The sequence below is a fragment of the Artemia sp. Qi Xiang Cuo genome, chromosome 17 (assembly GCF_049724085.1).
Source record: "Artemia sp. Qi Xiang Cuo chromosome 17, ASM4972408v1, whole genome shotgun sequence".
Taxonomy (NCBI): domain Eukaryota; kingdom Metazoa; phylum Arthropoda; class Branchiopoda; order Anostraca; family Artemiidae; genus Artemia; species Artemia sp. Qi Xiang Cuo.
The window spans coordinates 23,959,367-23,984,722 of record NC_142810.1 but is presented as its reverse complement, the minus strand read 5'-3'; the positions used below and the strand labels follow the sequence as shown (position 1 = coordinate 23,984,722).

The 25,356-nt window shown below is 34.5% G+C and overlaps 1 protein-coding gene across 1 annotated transcript; it reads left to right on the top strand.

Moving 5' to 3' along the window:
* Positions 1-3,643: 3,643 nt before the first annotated feature.
* Positions 3,644-24,834, top strand: LOC148942027 (la protein homolog). Its single transcript, XM_089102847.1, has 2 exons — positions 3,644-3,788; positions 23,835-24,834. The coding sequence occupies exons 1-2, from the start codon at positions 3,666-3,668 to the stop codon at positions 24,762-24,764; spliced, it is 1,053 nt and encodes a 350-aa protein (XP_088958973.1). The 5' UTR covers positions 3,644-3,665; the 3' UTR covers positions 24,765-24,834.
* The last annotated feature ends 522 nt before the right edge of the window (positions 24,835-25,356 follow it).

Here is a 25,356-nt window from a genome sequence, read left to right as displayed (position 1 = left end):
AAGATCTAAGGAAAAATAACATCTGCACTATATATATATGTATATATATATATACATATATATATATATATATATATATATATATATATATATATATATATATATATATATATATATATATATATATATATATATATATATATATATATATATATATATATATATATATATATATATATATATATATATATATATATATATATATATATATATATATATATATATATATATATATATATATATATATATATATATATATATATATATATATATATATATATATATATATATATATATATATATATATATATATATATATATATATATATATATATATATATATATATATATATATATATATATATATATATATATATATATATATATATATATATATATATATATATATATATATATATATATATATATATATATATATATATATATAACCTTTGTTTCATCAAAATCTATGTTTGAGGGATTTAATATTTCGATGTATAAGTTTGAGGAAAGCAACGAATTAAGTGACGTCGAAGAAGCGGGAGCATTTGAGGTCTTGGATGAAATCTTTGATAATTCCTAAGCCCTTTTGATATTTCTTAAATTTACACCTACTTTAACCTTGAGTAACAATAAACCTTTCTGTAATTGTGGTTCCAGTCTGATTTTCTTTTACTCTAGGTTATGAACATAATAGATAAAGATGGATGCCTAATACAAAGTAATAATTAAGTATATACACCTCATGGATTAACTGGGCTGCTTAAACCAAGTTGAAACTTAAAATGAAAAAAAATATCACCCCTCCACTTGTACCGCGATAAAGTTGACTAGCACTTTACTGAAAGCCAAAAAAATGGAATAAAGATTATTCGCTCACTATTTGAACAAAAAAAAAACAGTCTCTTAGTGGTTAGCACCTATGATCAATTTTTGCCCCTGAGACTATGTAGCATATTTGTCTGGTAAATTCATAAGCGGTATACTAAAAGATTGGAGCAAAATCAGTGAATTTTCCATTTGTAGCCAGGTATTCTTTTAAGTTCACATAACACTCAGGGCTGGATTTAAATCTATGTTGCCTCTAGGCCCAGGCGTTTTGGCACCCCTAGGCCCAAGCAATTTTTTTTTGGGGGGGGGGGCGACACAGAGATTTACGGGGAAATCCCCAAACATTTGGGGGATAGTGGAAGCCCTGAACAGAAGGTAACTGATGAGTGATTAGCCAAAAGTAATAGAAGAGAGAGGTAATACCGAGCTCTCAGCTGCCATTCATGGGAGTAGTCCCCGAAGTCGCGCCACACCGACATCACAGCGGTGGATGTGTGATTTAGTATCGGTGGCGGCGCGCCGCCAGGCGCGCCGAAATTTTTTTGGCGGCGCGCCGATTTTTCTGATTAAAAATAATAATAAAAATTCCACTTCACCAAGCACCTTCAACCTCAACTTGATTTTAGTAAGGATTTTAAATGATTGGCTAAAACATACAAGAACAATATGACGAAACAGGAATTTGTTGGGCCGTGCGGAAAGTGTTTATGTTCACCGTCGATCAGACCAAGTAGAATTCTCATTTTTAGCCACTAGACCCAGGGAAACCTATGTTGTGTTTATGTCTAACATCGCATTGTTCCTATAAAATCCCGTGTTTAGTCATTTTCCTTCTTGTTAATGATTTGGGCTAATGTCTGTATAACTTTCAAAGTTTGAAGTTCAAACATCTCCTGTTCATCAAATACATACGAAAAGGAAGTGAAAAAAAAACAACAAACAAATAACAACTTCGAAAAAACACTGTATACAAATTAGATACCATGGCTTAGCAACACTAACAATTTTAAATCAGCGGTAAAATCACTTCATTTACAATTGATGCAACAAAAGTGAGTTTGTTCACTCTGCCTGGAGCCATTGATCTTTTTGCAGTCACTATCAGTCCTGTCGTGCTAAAAAGCTGTCTAGCTGGGGCACTTGTGGCCGATACAGCCAGAACTTGACGAGCGTAAAATGCCACTCGTGGGATCTGATACTAGCATTGGACCTTGGAATCCCACACAATGCCGCAAATGGGCTTCTTCTTTGTATCTGCTGAAATAAGTTGTTTTTATAAGGGAGAACAAACCTGCACGTTTGCCTTAGGGCTCCTGCGCCCTACGCTACAAGAGGAACTAAACTCCACCTTTACCCTCTTTTCTTATCAACACGGAATAACCCTCCAAAATTCTTTTCTGAAAGAAGTGGTTAAGTTATGACGTTTCAAGTCAAAGTTTAAGGCTACTTCAACTTCAGTATGCTCTGCTCACAGTGCAAAAAAATGTAATTCATTTCTATAGATATATTTCTATACTAGCTCTCTATAATCTACCAATCTACCGATCTATAATCTACCGATAATCTACCAAGCGGGAAACTACCACAAATCAGCATCGATAAATAAATGAAACCAAAAACGAACAGAAATTACAATAAATAACCGAGTCAAACTCAAAACGATCAGAAATTAACATACTGAAAAAATATAAATGTTTTTACTTTTATAACTTTAATAAATCAGATAATATTAACATTTTGATCACTAAATATCAGTATATGTATATTAAACTGACAATGCACAGTCACTTGTATTTTTTTCAGTAAAGTACAAATTACATTCAGGTCTTGGAAAGGCATAGGGGTTTTGAGCCCAGCGTATGTTATTTTCTGCTCGTTTTGAATTTGACTCGGTTATTTATTGTAATTTCTGTTCGTTTTGGGTTTCATTTATTTTTCGATGCTGATTTGTGGTAGTTTCACGATTGGTAGATTAACAGATTAGCCGGGATGACGGTTGAAGCCCAGAGGTCGATATCGATAACCAAAAAAGAGAGAAAAAAACAAAAAAAAACGGCGGCTTTTTAATGACGCCGCCGCCGATAGAATCCGGTGTGGCGTCAACATGCGGATCCACGCTCGGCAGCGCACCACGGTTTTTTTTTCGGCGGCGTCCTACTCACTTTTAGGCGCGGCGTCGGGGTCTACATAAGAGACATCTGACAGTTTATAAGCGGCTACGGAATTCCTGTTTTTTTTTTTTTTTAAATCAATTTTCTATGAATAGGCAGCGCATTAGCAAAGTATACATGGCACTTTGATGATAAATTACATCAGTCCAATTTTTATTACGAAAAAAATCACTGTTTTTTTGTGCCCCTTGGCACTGTGTGCCACTAAGTCCAGGTGTACTAGGCCTATGCATAAATCCCAGCCTGATAACATAATTTTTCAATGAGATTATGATATGCATGCAATAAACTGAGTGTGTAAACAGCAATTTGCCTTTTTGCTTTTATATATTTTTTTGCTTTTAGTAAACCACAAGTCAATTTTATGACGGCATACATGGAGTGGTAATTTTGTTTGTTCACAGGGCTCTTATTTTGCTTTTGACCTATACTTATGTGTAGATTATCTTATATGCCGATTGTATTTTTTCCTCGTTTTACCCATAATAACGTTATTAAATAAAGTCATAATAGGGTGTAATAAAGTCATAATAGCATTTGCTATTTTTGGGCTAGTGAATGAGCCGGTTTGGACTATACGTTCTTACAAAAACATGGCAAGTATGTCTCACATTGCAAAAAAATGTACGCTACAACAGCAACATAGTAATAATTTTGGACCAGATGCAGAAAACTATGGCTACAGACTTGGAGAAAAAGATTATTAGACAAGTTGAGTTCTACTTTGGTGATTCCAATATTGTGAAGGACAAATTTCTTTTAGAAGAGATTCATAAAAATAATGAAGGTAATTTATCTAGGCTTAGGCTTTTTAAGTTTAGCCTAGGATATTTAAATTGAAATACAATTTGAAGATTACAGAGCCAGCTATCAGTTTACTATTTGGTAAAATTCTACTTTAGCTATTTTTGGCTATCTAGGAAAGGGGTTAGTTTAGGAAAAAGGAACTTTCAGGGAGGGGTCTACAGGCTAAAGTAGCCTATGTCCTAAAATCCTTTTTAATAGACAGTGTAGGCTATAGAAACTTCACAAAATATAGTGCAGATATTGGTCAATATCTTCCAAATCTTATTATTTTGTTGGGAATAAAGTGAATAAACCATTCTTTGCCTTTTTTTATGCTTTTAATAAATATATTAAACATTTCACTTATAATTGAATTTCAGCCCCCCCCCCCCTATAGCTGGGATACCACACCGACCCCGGAATTGGCAGTTATAGGGGGCGGCTGAAACTAATTTCCGATAGAAATGGTTATTATATTTGTAATCAGCATAAAAAAGGCATCAAATGGTGTATTCACTTTAATCCTAACTCAATAATATGATTTGGTATATATTGACCCCAGATATTTTGGTCACATATACAGTGACCATCATCAGTAGTAAAAAGGATTCTTTACTACTGATGACAGTCACTGTATATGTGACCAAAATATCGGGGAATTTTTGGGAATTTTCTATACACTGTCTATTAAAAAGGATTTTATCCCTATTTTGAACTTTTAATTTATTGTCATAGAAAGGCAGTGTGGTCTCTGAAATTATCTATGTCATATTTATGGGGATGATTTGACCAAAATTGTGTATAAATAGGTAAAAGACCAGTAGCCTATCCAATTGAGCAAAATTATGTAAAACTTAAAACCTCATATCTTGTTATCAAATTAGAGTTGAAAAGGTTTGTATAGGCCAATGAATAGCTAAAAATCCAAGCTATGCAACAACATGGTTATTATTAAATTATTTAAGATCATTCACTGAAAATGATTAGTTTATTGACTTACCTAGAAAGACCTCTTTTTGGAAATATCAATTATCCTATTTTGATGTAAATATCTTTTTAGTGTTTCAGTATTATGCACATATTAATAGAAAGCTGATTGTCTTCTGATTCTAAAAATATAACTTTTATTTCTTGATTTTTGTTCTGTAAATCACAAATATTAAATATATATTTTTTTCATTTCACTTGCTTGTCAAAACAGAGACCACACATTGGATTTATGATGACAAATTACTCCTACTGGGTTGGCTCTAGTGAGAGATGATTGGGTCTACACTTGCATTGTGTCATACTGTAGTAAAAAAGGGGCAGTCCAAAAACCCACTGCTATTTTTCCAAAATGCCAAAGAAAAGTGGTCTTTCCCAAAAAGAGGTCTTTTACCCTATATAAAGACTCAGAAAAAACATGGAAATGTTATCAACCAACAGGATTTCTTCTACTGTGTAAGAAGATGAGAATTGTGCCACCTTCACTAAAATTCAATTAGTTTAGTTTTACCACTGATGATGGTCACTGTATTTGCGACCAAAATATCTGGTATTTTTTGTGAATTTTCTATACACTGTCTATTAAAAAGGATTTTATCCCTATTTTGAACTTTTATTTTATTATCATGGAAAGGCAGTGTGGTCTCAAATTGTTTATGTATTGGCATATCTTTAAAACCTTATCAATTGAGATTGACCTTTCCAGGACATACTTTAGCCTGTAGACCTATCCCTGAAAGTTTCATTTTCCTAGCCTGACCCCTTTCCAAGATAGCCAAAAGTAGCTAAAGTAGAATTTTACAAACCATGGGACTGATTAAGTGTACTATTTTTACTTATTCCCCTAAAGATTCCTGAGTCAGCTACAAATGACAATTTTCTTACTTGACTAGCCAGTTTTTTGTCATTTTTGAAGGCTTTTTAAAAATTAGGTTGTTTTAGCCCCCTAAGCAGGCCTAGATTTGCCAAAACCCACCTGAGAATTGCAATGGGTGAGAGATTGTATAATAATGTATCTATAATGTCTGCAGAGTTAAATGCCATAATCATGGCATTAGAACACCTTATGGAAAATAAACCCTTGATTGCTAATTCAAATAATATCATAGGTTATTCTGACTCTTTATCAAGCCTTGAGTTGCTGTCTTCAGCTCCTCAGTATAAGTTGGATATTGACACTTATCATTGTCTTAGTATTATAGATAATCTTGCTTCAAGTGGCATAAGAACTTATCTTCAGTATATTCCTAGCCACTCTAGTATAAGTGGTAATCATCAGGTTGATGAAATAGCAAAAAATGCTATAAATATTGACCAGCCAAGTGGGAGACCAATCCCCATTAGAGATATTTACCAATGGAGACTATCAGATATTATGTTTAATAAGAAAAATCCTACTCTTTCCCCCTTTCCCAATAAGTATTTTTCTAAAATTTATCATAGAATTTGTTCTGGTACAAATGGACTACATTTTCTTGCATTCTCATATCAGTTTCCTAATTCAAGTGGTTCAGTTCCCCTTTCCACTCTTGGTAGGTATTGTATTGTGAATATTGAAACATTTGACCACTGCCTATTTCAATGTAGTGTGCTGACGTCTGCACAGCATACCTTGCATTGTAAACTGTTAAAGTGGTTCAAACACCACAAAATCTCACTATCAGCCAAGGGCCTAGCCAATTATACCTGCACACAGAGCACAGAAATCGATATCTATCATCTTATATTTGAACTCCTTGAGTTGAAAGATCAACTGAAAGATATCGGAAAATATCTAATAAATAAGAGACAACCAAGCCAGTAGCTCTGTAGCCCACAGAGTGAAGGAAAAGGGCTAAATAGTATCAACTGAAAAGCCCACCTGCTGTGAAATAAAAGAAGAAGATATTTGATTTATCCTTTTTTTTCTACTTTATTGAGGAAGAAGTTGATTAATATCCTTTTTGGACAAGTATATTTCTTGCCTATATATTTGGTTTAGTGCCTTATATATATTTTCAGCCTATTTTTTTCCTTGATTGGATGTCAAATCTAAATGCACTTGGCCCCCTTCTGGAAGGGGGTCAATCCTGGGGGGATGAAGCACATCCCTCCAAGGATGAAGAAGCTAGCCATGATGATAGCACAGCTACAATGATTGCTGTTGCTGCCATCTCTCCTGATAACTGTAGGCAATCTGATCCCAATGATGGTTTCCAGCTAGTTGAAAACTGAAAAAGAAAGAAACTCTCCAATGCCCCACCTGAGGTTAACTCTAAGCCAGAAGGACTGAGATTAAACCTGAAACCAGCCACAATATCCCTCCTTCTGAAACCCCTTGTGCATTTCACTCCTTTTAACAATTCACAACTGTTCACAGCTAAAGAAATTTTGAAGATTAGGATGCATCTTTACAAATTATTAATATGCATTTTTTTTGCAAACATCACAAGGGGTGGAGTTCTAGATGTTTTGTTACTGGATGCTAAAGATGCCAAAACAGCCCTAGAAATCACCTGCATCAATAACATATGTGTTACAGCTAGTCTAAAATCATCACTACCAACAGAAAACTACATAAAATTGTGATATATAATTTCCCCTCTGAAATACCAATAGCAGACCTTAAAAAAGGCCTTATGAATGCTAAAGGTGAAGGTATACCAGTGCTTGAGACCCACCAACTTGGTAAGCCAAATGAAACTGGACTTGTTCTGAGTAAAGTGATGATAGTGATGAAGTATTGGCCAAGAGGCTAAATTTTTAATAATACAAAATAACTGCTTTTTGGTGTGACCAGGTGTTCTATTTACATGTAAAGTTATACCAAAGTGTTCAGAAAAGTCTTATCTATCATAATAAATTGACTGGAAAACAAAATATTTATCCATTGCCCAGATATAGGGTACTTCATTTGCCATAGTGTCCTGCCATCTATTAAACTAGACTACCTGAAGTTATTCTAATTGGATAGGTAGCAATGTGGACAGCTCTTTTTCTTCAACAGATGATTCATAGTGCCATCATAATCTACCTTGTTTACACAAACAATTAGCAACAAAAAATATCAACAATTAGCCTATACTAATTAGCCTACCAAATTGAGTAAATAAACCAATTTGAGTGTATTTTTCTTTTTTTGTTGTTGGATATAGTTGATTTTAGAAGAGATCTTCTTTCTGGTAGTAGCCTAGCTTTGATAGGCCTAGCATATAGCCTGAACCTGTTTGGTTCATTCCCTGATTAAGTTGATATATAATGTCCAACAAAGCTAAAAGAAAACATATTAGCCCAATTAAAGGCAATGACAAATGTGCTGCTTGCTCTACTGAACTGGATGAAGGGTCCTCTGCTATTGAGTGTGATATTTGTGAGAAGTGGATCTGTGGTATATGTCTTGACCTGTCCCCAGGAGAATATAAACTACTAACTAAGATGATGCAATCCCTTACATGTTCCTGGTCATGTCCAGCCTGCAAAGTTAACCCTCCCCCCTCTAGTGAGCAAGCTATGATAAATAAGTAGCAGGAGTTTGCCACCACTAGTCAGTTGATACAAACACTTTCCCAACTGACATAAAAAGTGACATTTCTGCCCAAGTTAGCAATATTGTTAACAGGGTATCACATATTGAAAATCCATTACAATCAGTTTGCTCTACCTCAACAGTTCAGGACCTAGTGGTATCTTCAGTTTCCTCTAAGTTGTCTCAACTTCCGTCAGCCCAATTATCTGAATCTGATGTTTGTTATATAGCACGTTCAGAGTGCCAGCGTTTTGAAAGACGTCTTAATATTGTTGCTTATGGTATCCCCCCCCCCAGACTGATGATGCAGTTTTCCTGTACAATTATCTCTTACGCAATTATGGAGTTGACATTGGTGCCCGCCCCCCAGCCCAAGTAAAAAGACTTTCTAATAACCATTAACCATCTGGTAGCCTCCCCCCTCCTCTTCTCTTCTCTGTACCATCAACTGAATTTAGAAAGTAAATTATACAGAAATCCTTTGAAACAAAAAGGTCAATTAGTTTTTATGAAGATAGTCCCAAGGAAGATTGCATTAAGCACAAAGCTCTAGTTGAGGAGCTGAAAATGCAGAAAAGCTAAGGGAGATACAGATTTGATAATCTGTAATGGTACCATATATTCAAAAACTTGCCAGTTAGAGCAATCCACCAGATTGCTCCAATGTCCTGCTAATGTATGTGCCTCCTTCTACCTCTAATCTAAAATTGTTTAAATGTTTATGGACTTGCATCACAATTCTGTCTCTCAATGGTCTAGTAGTGAACACAATAATAATAGTTTCCTTTCTGATGCTGACACTTCTCTTATTTCTTCAACAACAACTTGTTTAACTGATGTTTGTTCTTTGTCCTTTCATAGTGCTGTATCCAACAACCTTACCAGTTCTTTAGTTCCTGCATCCTTGCTGATTCCTACCTCTCAGAGAATGAGATTCCTTAGTTCCAATGTTGATAGCCTCCCTAATAAGCTTTCTGAACTTTCTTTTCATATGAAATCTGAAGGAGTGGATGTTGCTGCAAATTACAGAAGTTTCATCAAAAAATACCTTGTCAGTTTTAACTCCTGATGAAATCAAAATTGATAATTACCAACTATTTTCTAATCTGAATTCCCCACTCTGCCACCAAGGAGTGGGCCTTTATATAAGAGATAGACTAAATGTTAGTCTCATTCTATTCAATTCTCTGAATACTGCTGGAATTGAGTCTGTGTGGATTAAATTACACAATCAAAGAATTTCAATTGTAGTGGGTGTTGTTTATAGAAGCCCCAATGCTCCATTTGTTATGGACTCTGAATCAAATTTGGCTGCCATTTTGTCTCATATGATGACCAATTTTGCCAGCTATGATCTTGTCCTTATGGGGGACTTTAATCTTCCTGAAATCAAATGGATTGATGGATCTGGTTTTTGTAACAGAGATTATCCTTTTTTTTCTCCCTTCTCTCACATTCCCCTCTTTCAAACAATCTCACAACCTACTCGTTAGAGAGAAGGTTAAATCTTCAACACTCTTGATCTGGTTATACTCAGTAGACCTGACCTTCTTATTAAGAATGTAGTAAACACACCTGTTGATAATAGTGACCATATTGTAATTATGTCAGAGTCATGTCTACCTACCATTCAGCCTTCTTCTAAGCAACAAAAGTATGTTAACTTCAAAATAATGTCTGAAACACTTGCCAAAATCAACTGGAAAAAGCTTATTACTGATGATATTGAGGAGAGTTGGTCAAATGTTAAAATGGAAATTCTAAATGTTGAAAAGTCATCTACCTAAATTTTTCAGGTAAAGCATGCAGAGTTTATCTTTTTTGACAATTAAACCGACTAAGGTAATCAATAGGAAACGCAGAGCATGGAACAGTGATAGATAGAATAAGACCATAGACAATTATCCAGTCTTCAAATCCTTTCGTAGTCAAACAACATACCAGATACAGGTATTGAAGTGTTGGGTTGAGGAAAAACTGGCAGAGGAAGTTAAGGTTAACCCTGAATCTTTCTGGCGTTATGCCACTCAGAAATGTAGCAGCAGATGCACAATCCCGGATATCCTGCATGATAGTAAGTCAGTTGCTGATCCTGAACTGAAAGTTGAAATTTTCAATCAATATTTCTCTTCTGTTTTTTTGTCCAACCCCAGTATTGTATATCCTACACCTCCATTATATGATGTATCACATAATATGGAACCAATTCTGATTACAGATACTTTGGTTCTAAAGTAACTGACGTCCCTCAAACTGAACAAATCTGCTGGACCAGACGGCATTCACCCACGTATCCTACACAAATGTTGTACAGTTTTGTGTCAACCTCTTTCCCTGCTGTTCAAATTATCATTAAATCTTTCTAGACTACCTCAGTATTGGAAAACTGCACATATTAATCCTATTTTTAAAAAAGGTAGAAAGGACCTTGCTGAAAATTATTTATGTTTATTATGTAAATATTATGTATTTTTCAGTCATTTTCTAGGCTCATTTTTTAAAGCATGTCCCGGCAAGGTATCGTGGTTGCAGCGGTAGCTGCAACCTACTAAAAAGCAAACCACAGCCCATAGTAACCAAAAGTTAAAAAACGTGCTTTGAAATAAACTGCCCAGTGGAAAAAATTTCCATCTAACACTGACTCAGGAATGTTAACTATTATTTTGGTTTGTCTTGAAAGTAAAAGTTAATTGTGAAAGAAAATTTATGGCGATTTCAAAAAAAACCTCAAACCCCTCGAAAATGGCATCAGATCAAAATGAAAAGGTACCATTGGAATCAACATGGTCGAAAACCTTGTACAGGGAAGTTACAGTCCCCCTCCATAAAAAACAAGGAAAATCTCCTTTTTGCCTTGGTAGCACTGATCTGTCTTCTGTTTTTTGTTTTTTTTTTTCAACAGGCCTAGCGGGCTACCAGAACATCATAGATAGATGCTTAATGAATCATTCAAAATCTTTTTCTCATATCTATGTTCTTTTCATAAATTTTGCCATCTGCTAGTGCCATATGGCACTAAAATGGCACTTTGTGCTATTTCTCAAGGGGCAGCGCTAGCAGGCTACCAGAAAAGCGTTGACAGATCTTTTATAGCTCATATAAAAGATATTGCACATATCCACGTCTTTCATATAAATTCCACCATCATCAAATTCCAAATGGCACTAAAAATGGTACTTTTGGTGTCATGTCTCAAGTGGAAAAGCTGGGGTTATTGGGCTAGCAGAACTTATAAAAGTGATGTTTAATGACTCATTTGAAAGTTATTGCTCTTATATACGTGCTTTTTTTTAATCAATTTTACATTCGTAATTGCAATATAGCACTGAAAACAAAACTTATGGTGCCACTTCTTAAGCAGAAAAGCTCTGAAATACAAAACAGGTATCATTGTAATAGTTATGTTCCAGAACCCTTAACTGGAGGTTCACAAGAACCCCTCCTATACACTCCCCTCCCACTCTCCTTAGTAAGTTTCCTAAATCGTCTGCTCATCAGTAAGCTACTGAAACATTAGCAGGCTACCACACCTTCGTAGATAGATGTTTAATGGCTCAATTATAAGCTATTGCTTATATTTACTAGGTTTTTAAAAATCCTACCGTCTATTAGATTTCACAGATTTTAATATTAACTAGTTTCTGAAGAGAATTTGCAATTAACTCTTTGTCATGGTTGAAGATTAGCTGCAACCTATTAAAGAGCAAACCACAGTGCATAGTAACTAAAAGTTAAAAATGTTAAAACGGTCGTTTTTTCTTCTTTATTCAAGGCCTAGCGGGGTACTAGAACATCATAGAGAGACCCTTAAGAGCTCATTTAAAAGCTATTTCTCATATGTACATGGTTTATATAAATTTCGCCATGTGCAAGTGCTGTATGGCACGAAAAAAAGGCACTTTTTATGCCGTTTCTCAAGGGGTGGGGTTAGCAGCCTACCAGAACATCTTAGGTAGATTTTTGATAGCTCAAATAAGAAAATATTGCTCATATTTACGTTCTTCATATAAATTCCACCATCTGCAAGTTTCAAATGACACTAAAAACAGCACTTTTGGTGCCATGTCTCAAGTGGTAAAGTTGGGGCCAGTGGGCTACCAGAACTTTTTAGAATGACGTTTAATGGCTCATTTGAAAACTTCTCCTCTTATCTACGTACTTTTTATCGATTCTACCATTCGTAAGTGAGATATAGCACTGAAAACAACATTTTTGTGCCATTTCTTAAGTGGAAAATCTTGGAAGGATAAAATGGTATCATTTTAACAATTATGGTCCAAACCTTTAATTGGAGCTTTGCAAGAACATCTCGCGCATATTCCTCCTCCAGGCCCCCTTAATAAGCTACACAATTAAAGTCCTACAAACACGAATTTGTTAACTTACATTATTAGAGGTGTGGTTCAGTTAGTACAGCACTGGACTTCAAATTAGATTATCATGGTTTTGATACCAGCTTGGATTTTTTTTTTTTTTTTTTTTTTTTTTTTACAATCCTGATTTGTCCCTTCTTATGATTACTTTTCAGATAATCCACTATTTTTGCAAATATGATGCACTCATTTTTAAAATCATATCCCAGGAAGGCTAATTTTAAACATATTACTCATATCTACATGCTTTTTATCAATTTTACCCTCCAAAAGGGCCCTATAGCACTAAAAACGGCACTTTTGTTACCACTTCTTAATTGGAAGAGCTTGGAAGCATAAAACGGTACCATTGCAATAATTATGGTACAAAGCCCCTAACTGGAGGTTTATTATACCCCTCACATATACTCTCACTCCATACTCTCTTAGTAAGTTTCATAAATCTCTCACTCATCTTAAAAGTAAAATATTATTGCGAAAAAAAATTAACTAAAACTAACAGCTTTTCAACTGAAAATTCACCAAAAATTAAGCTGGAATGATCAACAGTTTTGAATTTAACCTTTAAACTTCACTCTACGATGAAGCCTGGGTGCTAGTTCTAATGGCAGTAATTGAGGGGAAAAGACTTTCTTGTCCCCTTAGTTTTTTGCTCCTGGCTAGGTTTTGAAAAAAATCTTTTTTTGGTCATTTCATTGGAAAAGATGCTTTTTTCATTCAAAAAGATGGGGGAAACATCTGACAGTGCACTTTATGGGAATGTGCTATCAAGTCAAATTTATAAAAAGCGATTAGATATAAATATAAGCTTTTAAATGAGCTCTTAAACAGCTCTCTTTTTTACAGAAGCCTTGTAGTTAATGTTAGTCAGTAGGTGATCTATAAAGCCCTGTCTTCATAATGGCTTTTTCAGGGAAAATCAACCGAGTTAAAACAGCTTTTCGTTCTTCGAAGAACAACCATTCCTGAAAAACCAGTATTGTTTTGTGAAGTATGAATGATGAACTTTATGTTATAGACGGAAAGTTTTTCGTAGCTGTCAAAATTGTTTGCAGTATTTTCTATAGGCGTCTTATCTCCCCTAAATTGGTGATAATTAGAAACTGCATTAAAAATAAGTTTTTCAACTGAAACTAGCGAGCGCCATTAAAACTTAAAACGAACATACATTATTCCGTATAAATAAAGAAGATCATGGCAACGTTGTTTCTACATTAAATTTTAATCAAACACGAACAAAGATTAATTTAAAAAAACAAAGCTTTTCCGAGGGAAGTAATTACTAAAGTTGAAACTTAAAACAAACAAAAATTATTACTTCACAGCCTATCTAACAAATATCAATAAAACTAGTACAAATAAGCCAATTAATTCTGTTTCCCTATGCTTTTAGGATTATACAAAGCTAGTGCTTTACTGAAAACGCAGAAGTCAAGTATAAAAAACAGGATTATTGATTTAAGAGTCAAAAGTGAGTATGTAGCTTGACAACACTAAATGAATTGATAAGGCATTCCATAGCCTTACACCAGTTGCAACATCAGTAACTCTGACTATACAATTAAAATTATTTTAAATACATAAGCGTAAAACTAAATATTTTTTCAATAACCGCGAAGTAACTGAACAGCATACAGAAATATTGAATTGATTTATCAAGCATTATTTTGGTCTTTCTAGCTATAATACCAATGCCTTGTTATTACTTGAAATGAAGATCAAATAAGACATAATATGAATTCTGGAAATCCGATTAGTTCTCTATACAACAGTGAATTTCAAAGCTATGATACAAATTCTATAGCTAGTCTATAGTCCTAATACTATCAAGATGGCTTTACTTCTAACTTGTGTACAAACTAATTATGATATGTCCTTTTCAGAACCAAAACGAGAGCCAGTCATTGAACTGAGCCATTGTGCAGAAGTAATACCAAATTAAATGTAAAGGAATAAATAAAGTAAAATCTTAATCTGGATTGTTACTTTATCTTAAAAGGGATTGATCCTAAAAGGGGTTGATAAAATTTGTATTCTCTAAAACATGTCTTTAGTTGGTTTGCTCTTACTGTACCAAAACTTCTATATTATTTTGTGTTTTCAGTATGGAAGATCTGTTGAACCAATCTCCTTGAATCATATGATCACATCACCAAGTTGCTTGATATTGGGGTTCTGGCTGACATGATTCTGCTTGACTTTTCTAAAGCTTTTGATAAAGTGTGTCACAATCGACTTGAAATTAAATTCCGTGCAGTTAAGCTCGAGGAGAAATCCCTGCTTTGGATCCTTGATTTTCTTTACTTGCCAAACCAATGTGTTCAGTTGTTTGATGACTCTGGAGATCGTATTGTTTCTTCCTCAACGAGTGTTCTGAGTGGAGTTCCTCAGGGATGTGTTGGGTCCTACATTATTTAATATTTTCATCAATGATGCTCCTTCCATTATCAGTAATAATTCAACTCTTTATGCAGATGACCTGAAGCTTCTTGGACCAGATTTGTCCTGTGAAGATCATGCCCTGCTACAAAATAATCTTCATCTGCTGGGTCACAGAGCACAGGCCTGGCTTCTTGAATTCAATGTTGCCAAGTGGCATATCATCCACTTTGGCAAACAGAATCCATGCTGCTCTTATTTTTTCTTAGGCCACCCACTCTCCTCTGTTAATAATGAGCAAGGTCTTGGTGTCACTATTGACAATGAATTAAAATTCAGCACACATGCTAAGAGATCTGCTGCTGGGGCTAGTTCAACCTTGGGTTTGATTAAGCGTACCATGTCCACTTGTTCCTCTAAAATCATCAGTCTGCTTTATAAGGGACTTGTACGTCCTAAGCTTGAAGTTAGAATGTCACTTGCCTTTCCATATTTCAAAAAAGATATAAAAGTTCTTGAAGATGTCCAGAGACGTGCCACTAAAGTGATATCTGGAATGCAAGAGCTATCCTATCCTGTAAGACTATCAAAGTTGAATCTCCCTACACTTGTATAGGAGAAATAGAGGGGATGCCATTTTAGCCTTTAAGTTATTGAAGGCTAATATTCTCCCCGCATTATTCCCTTCTGTTAGCACCAATTCAAGAGCTAGAGGTCATCAACTGAAATTTGTCATGCAGTCTAGAACATCTAGAGTTCATACTCAGTTCTTCTCAACACATATTGTCAACAATTGGAACAAATTATCTAATGAAACTGTCACTGCTGAACCCGTTGATGTTTTTAAATGAAGGCTAGATGCTGAGTGGTCCTCCAAAGAGTGTAAATTCAATTGGGATGCTATTGAAGATGGAGCAGCACCTGGTCACCAGTGATTCTTGAATACAATTAATCATCATTTCGGAGCTCTACAAGGAGAAATCCTTAGATTGCTCCTAGCTGCAATTTAAGGTAAAGGTGTCCTGTTTATTTTGCCTATCTCAATACTGGCGGAAAAAATAATCCTATTTGGCCAACCAAAAACCTTTTAGATTGTACAAAGAAAAGCCAATGCAGTGTACTAAATGCATGAAGCTAGCTCATGTCTCCAAAAACTGCAAGTCTGCAAAAGCCCTATGTACTGTCTGTCTTGAAGAGCTCTCAAACCCATCCTGCAGCTCTGAGCCTAAATGTGCCAATTACAAAGGAAATCATAATTCATTCAACAAAAAAGCTTGTTTCAAATACCTGGAAAAACAACAAGTGTTGAAAATTGCCTGGAAAGAAAACCTACCTGTTGGAATAGTTGCAAAATCTTACAGCACTATTCTCAAGGAAAAAAATCCCACTTTAACGAATAGCACTAAGACTATACCAAGGAATTGAACCCCTAGTACAATTAGCACACCACAACAAAGATCCTCTACAAGCAGTATGGCATCTCTAGTGACTAGCTCTAAATCACTTCTGGCTCATTTGAACTTCACACCTTCAGGAGTAAGCTGCAAAACTACTAAATCTAAGTCCAAGGCTCAAGAAATGAACTTTGTCCCTTCACCATATGTAATTCCTACTTTTGCAACATCTGCCAATGCTCATATTTCATTATCCAAGCTGATCCAGTACTTGATCTCAGTCACCTTTATTTCCCAAACAGGCATTCCTCAGCATCTTAAGGCCACCATTCTGAGAGAAGTAGCTGTGCATTATTTCTCAAAATCATTTGTTGAAGAAACGGAGTGTGATATTATTAGTATCCTCAACCAATTTGAGGCTCTCTATTATCTAACAGAAACAAATGACGAGTGATATGTCTGTCCTTTTAAAGATACTTCAGTGGAACTAGGCATCAATTAATACAATCAGACTAATGTACCTTTCTGATTATGTTACATGGACTAATGTTAATACAGTGTGTCTTCAAGAAACAAATTTAAAAGACTAAAAACAATTATCCTACCTAGATATAAGTGCTTTCGTAAAGACAGGGATTCAAATAGGAAGGGCAGTGGTGTAGTAATTTTTGTAGATGATACTATTACTCATTTCCCTTTGCCTTCAGTTTGATATGACTTTGAAGTGGATATGATCAGAGTATCTGTCAAGCTAAGTTCTGGAAAACATATCAACATTAAATGCTTTTATAACCCACGAGGTGAAGCAGATATCCTTAATATTCTTGAAAAAAAAACAATTGGAGGTAATACCCTTATTCTAGGCAATTTTAATGCTGAAAGCACATTATGAGAAGTAACAACTTAAAAAAATAAATCTGGAAAAAGTGTAGAGCAGCTTCTGGTAAATGGTACAAGTCTTTCTCTTTTTCCATCATTTGATTTACAGACCCAATTTGACATTTGTAATAATAATTTTTCGACTATTGATCTCCAGATTGGTCCCACAAGTCTTTATGCAAAGATTCATATTTACAAAGGTCTCTGAACTACAAACAGATCATATAGCCGTTCTCACTTCCATAAGCAACACACAATGTGTGTCCACAAATCCCAAGCCAAAGTATAATAACAAAAAAGTAAATTGGTCACTTTTCCAAGATATACTAGCATCTTACAATTACTCAGAGGTGTATAACGAGTTGGACATAAATGAAAAAGCACAAAAATTATTGTTATGTTTGATCACTCCTGCAGATGCTGTTATTCCGAAGTATAGTAAGAAGAAAAGGTTGACTCTCAAGAAATTGCCTAAGATAAGGTTGGAATGAAGACTGTGAATTGGCAAAACAAAATAGGAAAAAAAAACAGAAAACATTTCTGGAAACACCTGTCTCCAATCACACATCTTGAGTATAAACATGCAATAGCAAAGCTTGAAAGAATATGCAGAAAATAAAAAAAGACAGCATGGGAAAGGTTTTGCTCCCATATAGACCCCCAAGCTGCTGCAACTAAAATCCACCAATATATTAGCAAACTCAATGGCTATAATAAACCTATTGATGATAGGAAATATGACATATGTATCAATAGCAGGTACATTCTTAGTGACGGTGAAAACACTGAACTGTTTACAAAGCAATATAAAAAAGAAATCATAAGACAGACCCCCAGACGACCTCCGTTTTGTATTCTGCCAAAATCCTGCTTACATAAACTTTCCCTTGAAAAACCTTTCCTTTTGAAGAAATGGAGTGGGCAATTGACCTTAGCAACCAGAGGTCAACGCCTGGAAATGATGACATACATATAAAGCGTATAACACAAGCTCCAAAGCTATTTAAATCTGCACTTCTACACATTTATAATCATACACGGACCAATCATAAAATTCCAAGATCATGGAAAATAACCATTGTTAACCGCATCCTTAAGCCTAACCAGCTGTCAAACAGTATTAAATCTTACAGACAATTTCAGTGTTAACAACACTAGGTAAAAAACTGGAGCGAATGATTTTAAACTAGGGTTGAATGTTTTGTAGAAATAAACAACCTCTATCCCCTTGAACAAACAGGATCCCAAAAGGGACACTGCTCACAGGACAATATTGCTTGCCTAGAGCATGATATTTCAACTTCCTTTAATCAAGGATATTCAACCATTGCCATACTTTTTGATTGGATTGATGCCTATGGTAGTGTCATTCACCAGAAATTACTGGAGGTGCTAATATATCTTGACTTTCTTGTTGGGGTTGTGGCCCTTATTGTTGATTTTCTTAACATCAGAACATTTTCTTTGCAGATTGGTAATTCCAGGAACCATGAATACCCTATTAGAGAAGGTTTACCCCAAGGAGCAATCCTTAGTCGCCTTCTGTTTAATCGATATATATCTGAGTTCCAATTACACCATGCATCGTTTTGGCTTTATGCAGATGACCTAGTAATATGGAAGTCAGGCAGAAATGTCCTTGAATTTCAGGAGAATTAGGTCTGTCTGTCTCCACTTCTAAAACCAAAGCAATTCTATTTACTTGGTAAAAACATGCATCCATACCAAATATTGCTTTGAATGGCTACACCCTAAATTACGAATCGTCATTGAAATTGTTGGGAATTGTTTTTGATACCATAGATGGCAGGATCTCATCAAATCACTCAGGAGTAACATTATCCAGGAATAGGCTCTCCTAAAACGGCTTGCTAATTCCAAATGGGGTTCATCACCTAAAACAATGATTTATTTTTACAAATTTAATATTAGAGCAAAGATGGAATATGGGATCTAGTTTTTTGCTAATAGTTCTTCAAGTATGTTTAACATACTAGAGTCATGACAAAATTCTGTGGTCCATATTGCTATGGGACTTCATAAGCACACATTAATTCTTAAAATAAGAAAACTAGCAGGGATCACCACTCTACAGGAAAGAGCGTTGCTTCAAAGAAGACGGTATTTTACCAGAGTACAAGCATATGGTAATCAGCATTTTTGTATATAAGAGAACATTTAACAAACCACCCCCTATTAGTTCTGTATTTTCTTCATGAAATCTCTATCAAAAGGAGTTTCCAGAGTGGTCTTCTCAGGTGATGAACTCTTTTCCCTGATTTCCGCACCATAGGAGATGGCCCATGTTGAGTGGCTTACAGGCATGCTACCAAAAATTAAATTATGCTATTCAGCCCAAGATATTAATATAATCTTTGAATATTTCGCGAATTCCCGTTTCCCCAATTATGTACATGTCTACATGGACGGTTCTGTTACAGATTCAAAAGCTGGGGCAGCTGCCATCCATCTTCTTAGCCAAATAAATTATCATGCTGATGACCTTGACCTGAAAGGGGTACATCAAAAGACCAGTTATCTATTTTCAACTGGATATTCCATAGCATTTCTTCATATTCCAAGCCATAAAGAAATCAAATATAATGAAATGCCTGATAATTTTGCAAACAAGGTAGCAGATATCCCTCCCCCCTCGTCTTCGTCATTTCTTTCCTATTAGCTATTCTAAAATCTTTATTATTCTTTCGTCCACCCATATTTTCTCTATTGCATTTCGGTTTGGGCATCTACCTTTTCGTCTGTTTTCAAATCTCTCCAAATACTTCAGAATAAAGCAATGAGGATTCTTTTTAATGTTGATTGCAGAACTTCAGTTAGACACCTATATGGGAGTTCAGGAATTCTCTCTTTGAACCAACTTCATTCAATTTCTATCTCTAGTATTTGTCACGATTATCAATATAGTAATTTACCTGTAAATTTCTCCGGCATTTTTCCAACTAATTCTCAATTTCATAATTATCCTACTACGCATCGTTCAGACTTTTCGCGCGAAATTCGCCCGAAATCGAGGGCGGGATTCAGCATCCGTCACACAGGGCCAAAAATCTGAAACTCAATTCCAACCTCAGTCCGAGAATGCAGCAACAAGCGAAATTTTCCATGATTGGGGAAGACATATCTTATGATATGCTAAGCATTTTGTTCATTAGGGTTTTCTTTTTCGTTGTTGTAAAATTTAGTTAGAAAATGGCTGTGTATTTTCGTTGGCAATATTTTCAACGCTAAAGTATGCCACCAGGCATGTGCGCTGTTTTGTGACATTTATTTATGTATGTGTTATAAATAAAAATATTCTACTCTACTCTATCCTACTCCCCAAAAATTTAAGGACATTCAATTTTAGAGTTCATTCGAGCCCAAACAAAAATTGCTTACCAACGTTTTGTGCATCCTCCTTTCAAATCTAAGGACTTTAAGCTCTCCTATGAACTAGAAGCTGGAACTATTTTACTTAATGCTGATCTTTTTAAATGGGAAATCCACCACACACCCCTATGCAGAAATTGTCATCAGACTTCTGAAAATGCACAACATGTTCTCTTTGAATGCAACCCAAGGGATCAAGATTTGAGGAGACTGAGAAATTACGATCATCAATTGAAGATCCCCATATCGTTTGATGCTCTTATTAATTGCTCTCTTTCACAGGATTTGGTTGCCACAATCTAAAGATTGATGATTATGATCCTAAAAAGATGCCATTATTACTAGCAGTGTGCTGACTGTAATCAACTAGCAGATATTTTTTGGAATATGGCTAGAATACTTCATAACCAGTGAATGTTTCCATGGAATTTCATAGAGGTGAATGACCTCCCACTGGATCCACAGACCTCGCAAAGCTATGAAGAAGAAGAAGCTTTGAAATTCTGACTCTGTTGAATTTCTAGGCCTCTTGGGTTCTATTTCTTGCCTTTTATTTATCTGCCTGATATTTCAAAGTTTTATTTGGTAATGATTTTAATTATAGAATTAAATTTTTGTGTTGTTATATTATATAATTTGTTTGTGGCAATTCTTATTACTTGAAAACTAATGAAATTTTAAGCTATATCGGATTTTATTTAAAAAAAATAAATTAGAAACAGGACCTGTGACAAGTGAAATTCAGAGAAGATAATCATGTTGCAATTAAGTTATGAAGCTATGACCTCGCAAAGCTATGAAGAAGAAGAAGCTTTGAAATTCTGACTCTGTTGAATTTCTAGGCCTCTTGGGTTCTATTTCTTGCCTTTTATTTATCTGCCTGATATTTCAAAGTTTTATTTGGTAATGATTTTAATTATAGAATTAAATTTTTGTGTTGTTATATTATATAATTTGTTTGTGGCAATTCTTATTACTTGAAAACTAATGAAATTTTAAGCTATATCGGATTTTATTTAAAAAAAATAAATTAGAAACAGGACCTGTGACAAGTGAAATTCAGAGAAGATAATCATGTTGCAATTAAGTTACATATATTGACAAAAACAATAATTGCCTATATTTTCATTCTGTATATTATATTAACTCTGTATTTCATTCTATATAGGATAAAGAGGTGTTAGTTTCACTCTATGTATTATATTCGCTCTGTGTTTCAGTCAATATATATTAAGTCAATAATCACTCTATAGGCATATAAGATGAAACCAAATACATTTTTTGGTTCTAAAGAATACTTTTGATATACATGCTTCAAAATTCTCTGAATATTTTGAATGTTGTGAAATCTTACTCAAATTGGTAAACATTTTCAAAAAATTTAAATGTGGTGTGTATTTTCAGTCAACTACCTATTGATATCTAACTATTAAAAAATGCACACCACGTTTAAATTTTTACAAGTTTGAGTAAAAGAGTTCACAATATTCAGAAAACTTTGCAGTATGTATATCGAAAGTATTCTTTAGAACCAAAAAGCTTATTTTCAATTTGTTTTGTCTTCAATTCTTAAAAAAATAGCAGCTATTGGTCTCAATCCATTGACTTCAAGTTATGGGCCCAGCACACTTCTGATGTGCCAAGCCGCTCTTGGATAAGAAATAGAACTAGGAAACATATGGTAAATTATGTTTCTTCTCAAGTAATAGACTAAATTGTAGGATAATTAAGTGTTTTTGAAATTCAAATATATCAGAATATTAAAATGTTAGGTAAAGCCAAGATGTATACAAATTTTGAGCCGAATCGGATGAGAGGAAGGGGTTGAAATAAGTATCTCATATTTTGGCCTCAGACAGAGGAAGCAAGTTAACTAAAACAGGGTAAAAATGAAAATGTCATGGCAAATTGGCATTTAAACTCCAATTTCCAAAACCAAACCAAATTGAGCACAGACTGGTTCAGTCTCTTTTTTAAAGAAATATTCCTAAGGTGTTTACATTTCTGTTTATTTAAACAAATGTATTGCTTCTCTTTTCTTTGGTTTTGCAAATAGGCTGGTTAAAAACTATTTATTAGCAGTTAAGACATCAAATAGTCATTTTCCTTATTTATTTTTTTTACCTAGTCAAATTTCTTCCATTTGATTTAAAGGCTATTGAAATTTTGGAGCAAATGAATGAGTAGGTCTTAAATGTCCTTTACTTCTAGTTAATAAGTGTACTTTAATCCCATTGGTTTGTTTTTTAGATATATTTTTACATGACAATAACATTTTTCTATATTCCAGGAGAGAAAAGTAGCCCTTTTTTTAAACTGGGCTAACAAAGGATAAGTGACAAATATAGATGGACAAGAAAATTCAATTTCTGGAAAGACAATTAACTTTGCCTTTTTAAAACTTCATTGGTTCTTTTGTAAGAAATTAAATTAAAAAAGACGATTTTTTTTTATCTGAAAGTAAAGAGCAGCATTAAAACTCAAACAAACAGAAATTATTATTTATATGAGGAGGCTGTCTGGAGACTTTTTTGGTTCTTTTGTAAGAAGCAGCATTAAACTTAACAAACAGAATTCTTTATATGAGGAGGCTGTCCCTTCTTCATTTGTTGCTCATTACTTTACAGTTTAGCTCTTTGTTGCAATTCTTTAAGAGAGACTGCTAAAACACAAGGCTGTTGATTTTGAGTGAAAAGTATTTATGAAGAATTTTAAGACTTTAGCCTTGGTGAAGATGAAGAAGTATAGCCTCCTCATATAGGGAAAAAAAAATTGTTCCTTTGAAGTTTTTATGCTGCTCCTTGTTTTCAGTTGAAAAAAGCTTGTCTGCAGAAAATTCCTCCTGGACAATTCCCATATATTTCAATAACAATTACTATCTATAAACAATACCATTTTCCTCATTCACATTGGAGGCTGTCAGAAATAATCATTACTTTGTTTTATATTTTTTCCAGGATTAGTTACTTTTTGTGTCTTCTATCTGTATTGGGCTCTTGCCCTTATATTGTGTGATGTGTTTGTAGAATTGATGTTGTCTAATTTCTTAGTAGTGGAGTCCAGTAGTTGGTTTAGATTTGACCTGGGTAATTTTAAAAATAGACATGTAGTCTTGAATTGAATTGTTCTCTCTTTTTCTGGGTGGGTTTCTATGGAAACTTTGTTTAAATTCAAACGACTGGCATCAATATCCGATGTTCCATCAGTAGTTGCTGGAGCATTGAGGAAGTCTGAAGCTGGGTTAATTGAAGTTTCTGAGGATGCAACAAAAATCAGAAGACTGAAGCCAATACCAGAAATTAATGATAAGTTTAAGACAGAGATTGCTTTGAGAACAGTCTACTGCAAAGGCTTCAATAAATCTGCAAATTTGGATGAGCTTTTGGAGTTTTTAAAAAATTTTGAAGGTGTTGAAAAAGTCACAATGAGGTACTATGGTTCAAAAGAAAAACCACATTTTAAAGGTACTGCACTAGTTGAATTTAAGACTAGAAAAGAGGCTGAAACTTTTCTCAAACAGGAGAATGTTAAATATGAGGATACTTCTTTGTTCAGACAGTGGTATGATGATTGGTCTGCTGAAAAGGGTGAATCGTTTAGTCAAAAGGAAGCAATGAAGAAAGAGAAGTATGACAGGAAGGAGAAAGAAAAGAAGAATCTGATAAAGGAACTGACAGAAGCAACTGAACATGGCTCAATTATACATATTAAAGATCTTGATAAGAGTGTTGTCTGGAACAATATTAAAGATAAGTTCAAAACTTTTGTTGACCCAACTGAAATTAAGTTTGTAGACACTATTGACAAAGATGGTAAAGTGTCTGCTTATGTCCGTTTGACTAATGCTGAAAAAACCAAAGAGGTTAAAGAAAAAATTGGTGATATTATCAAAATTGACGGATTTGAAGGGAAAGTGAATATCCTAGAAGGTGATGCTGAGAGAGAATACTTAGAGACTGTTATTGAGAAAAGAATGAATGCAAAATCAGAAAGAGGGCCTGGTGGAAAGAGGTCTTTCCGAGGAGGTAGACAAAGGGGAGGAAGACCATTCAAAAAACAGAAAGTTTGAAGTCATTTGTTTTATTGTTTTTTGTACTGAATTAACTTTGATTTTAAATTAAAGAAGTTTGTTTTCACAAGGGTCACAATATTTGCAAATTTTGCTGTTTTAGGTTTGACAACTGAAATAAGCTAACTAGCCAAAGAGGCTGTCATACAACCAATGGCGTTCAAAATCTAGAGAGGGGCAATTTTGTTGTTGTTTAATCTTGTTGATAGAAGTACCAAAAACACCCTTTTTCAATGAAAATACAAAAAGATATATTTTTCAAAATATTGATTTTCAGCAGTTTCTGGAGATGCTAATTGGTGGCTCGCTAGGGATGCAAACAGGTGTTACTGGTGTTAAATACTTAGGATGATCATTGGAATGATGGCAACACTGTTAGTTCGGAAATTGTGAATTTTCAAAGTTTACAGTGTGTGCACTTTACAATACACACTGTGCACATTTACAACATATGCCAGTATTGGTAACTCATTGCCAGCAAATCAAGGCGGTGTTATACAGTAGGTAGCATCTCTGAACCAAAGACATAACAGAAGCTTCAGTAGGTTTTAGATAATCACCAGAGGTATTTGTTCTGTTTTTCTTAGCAATG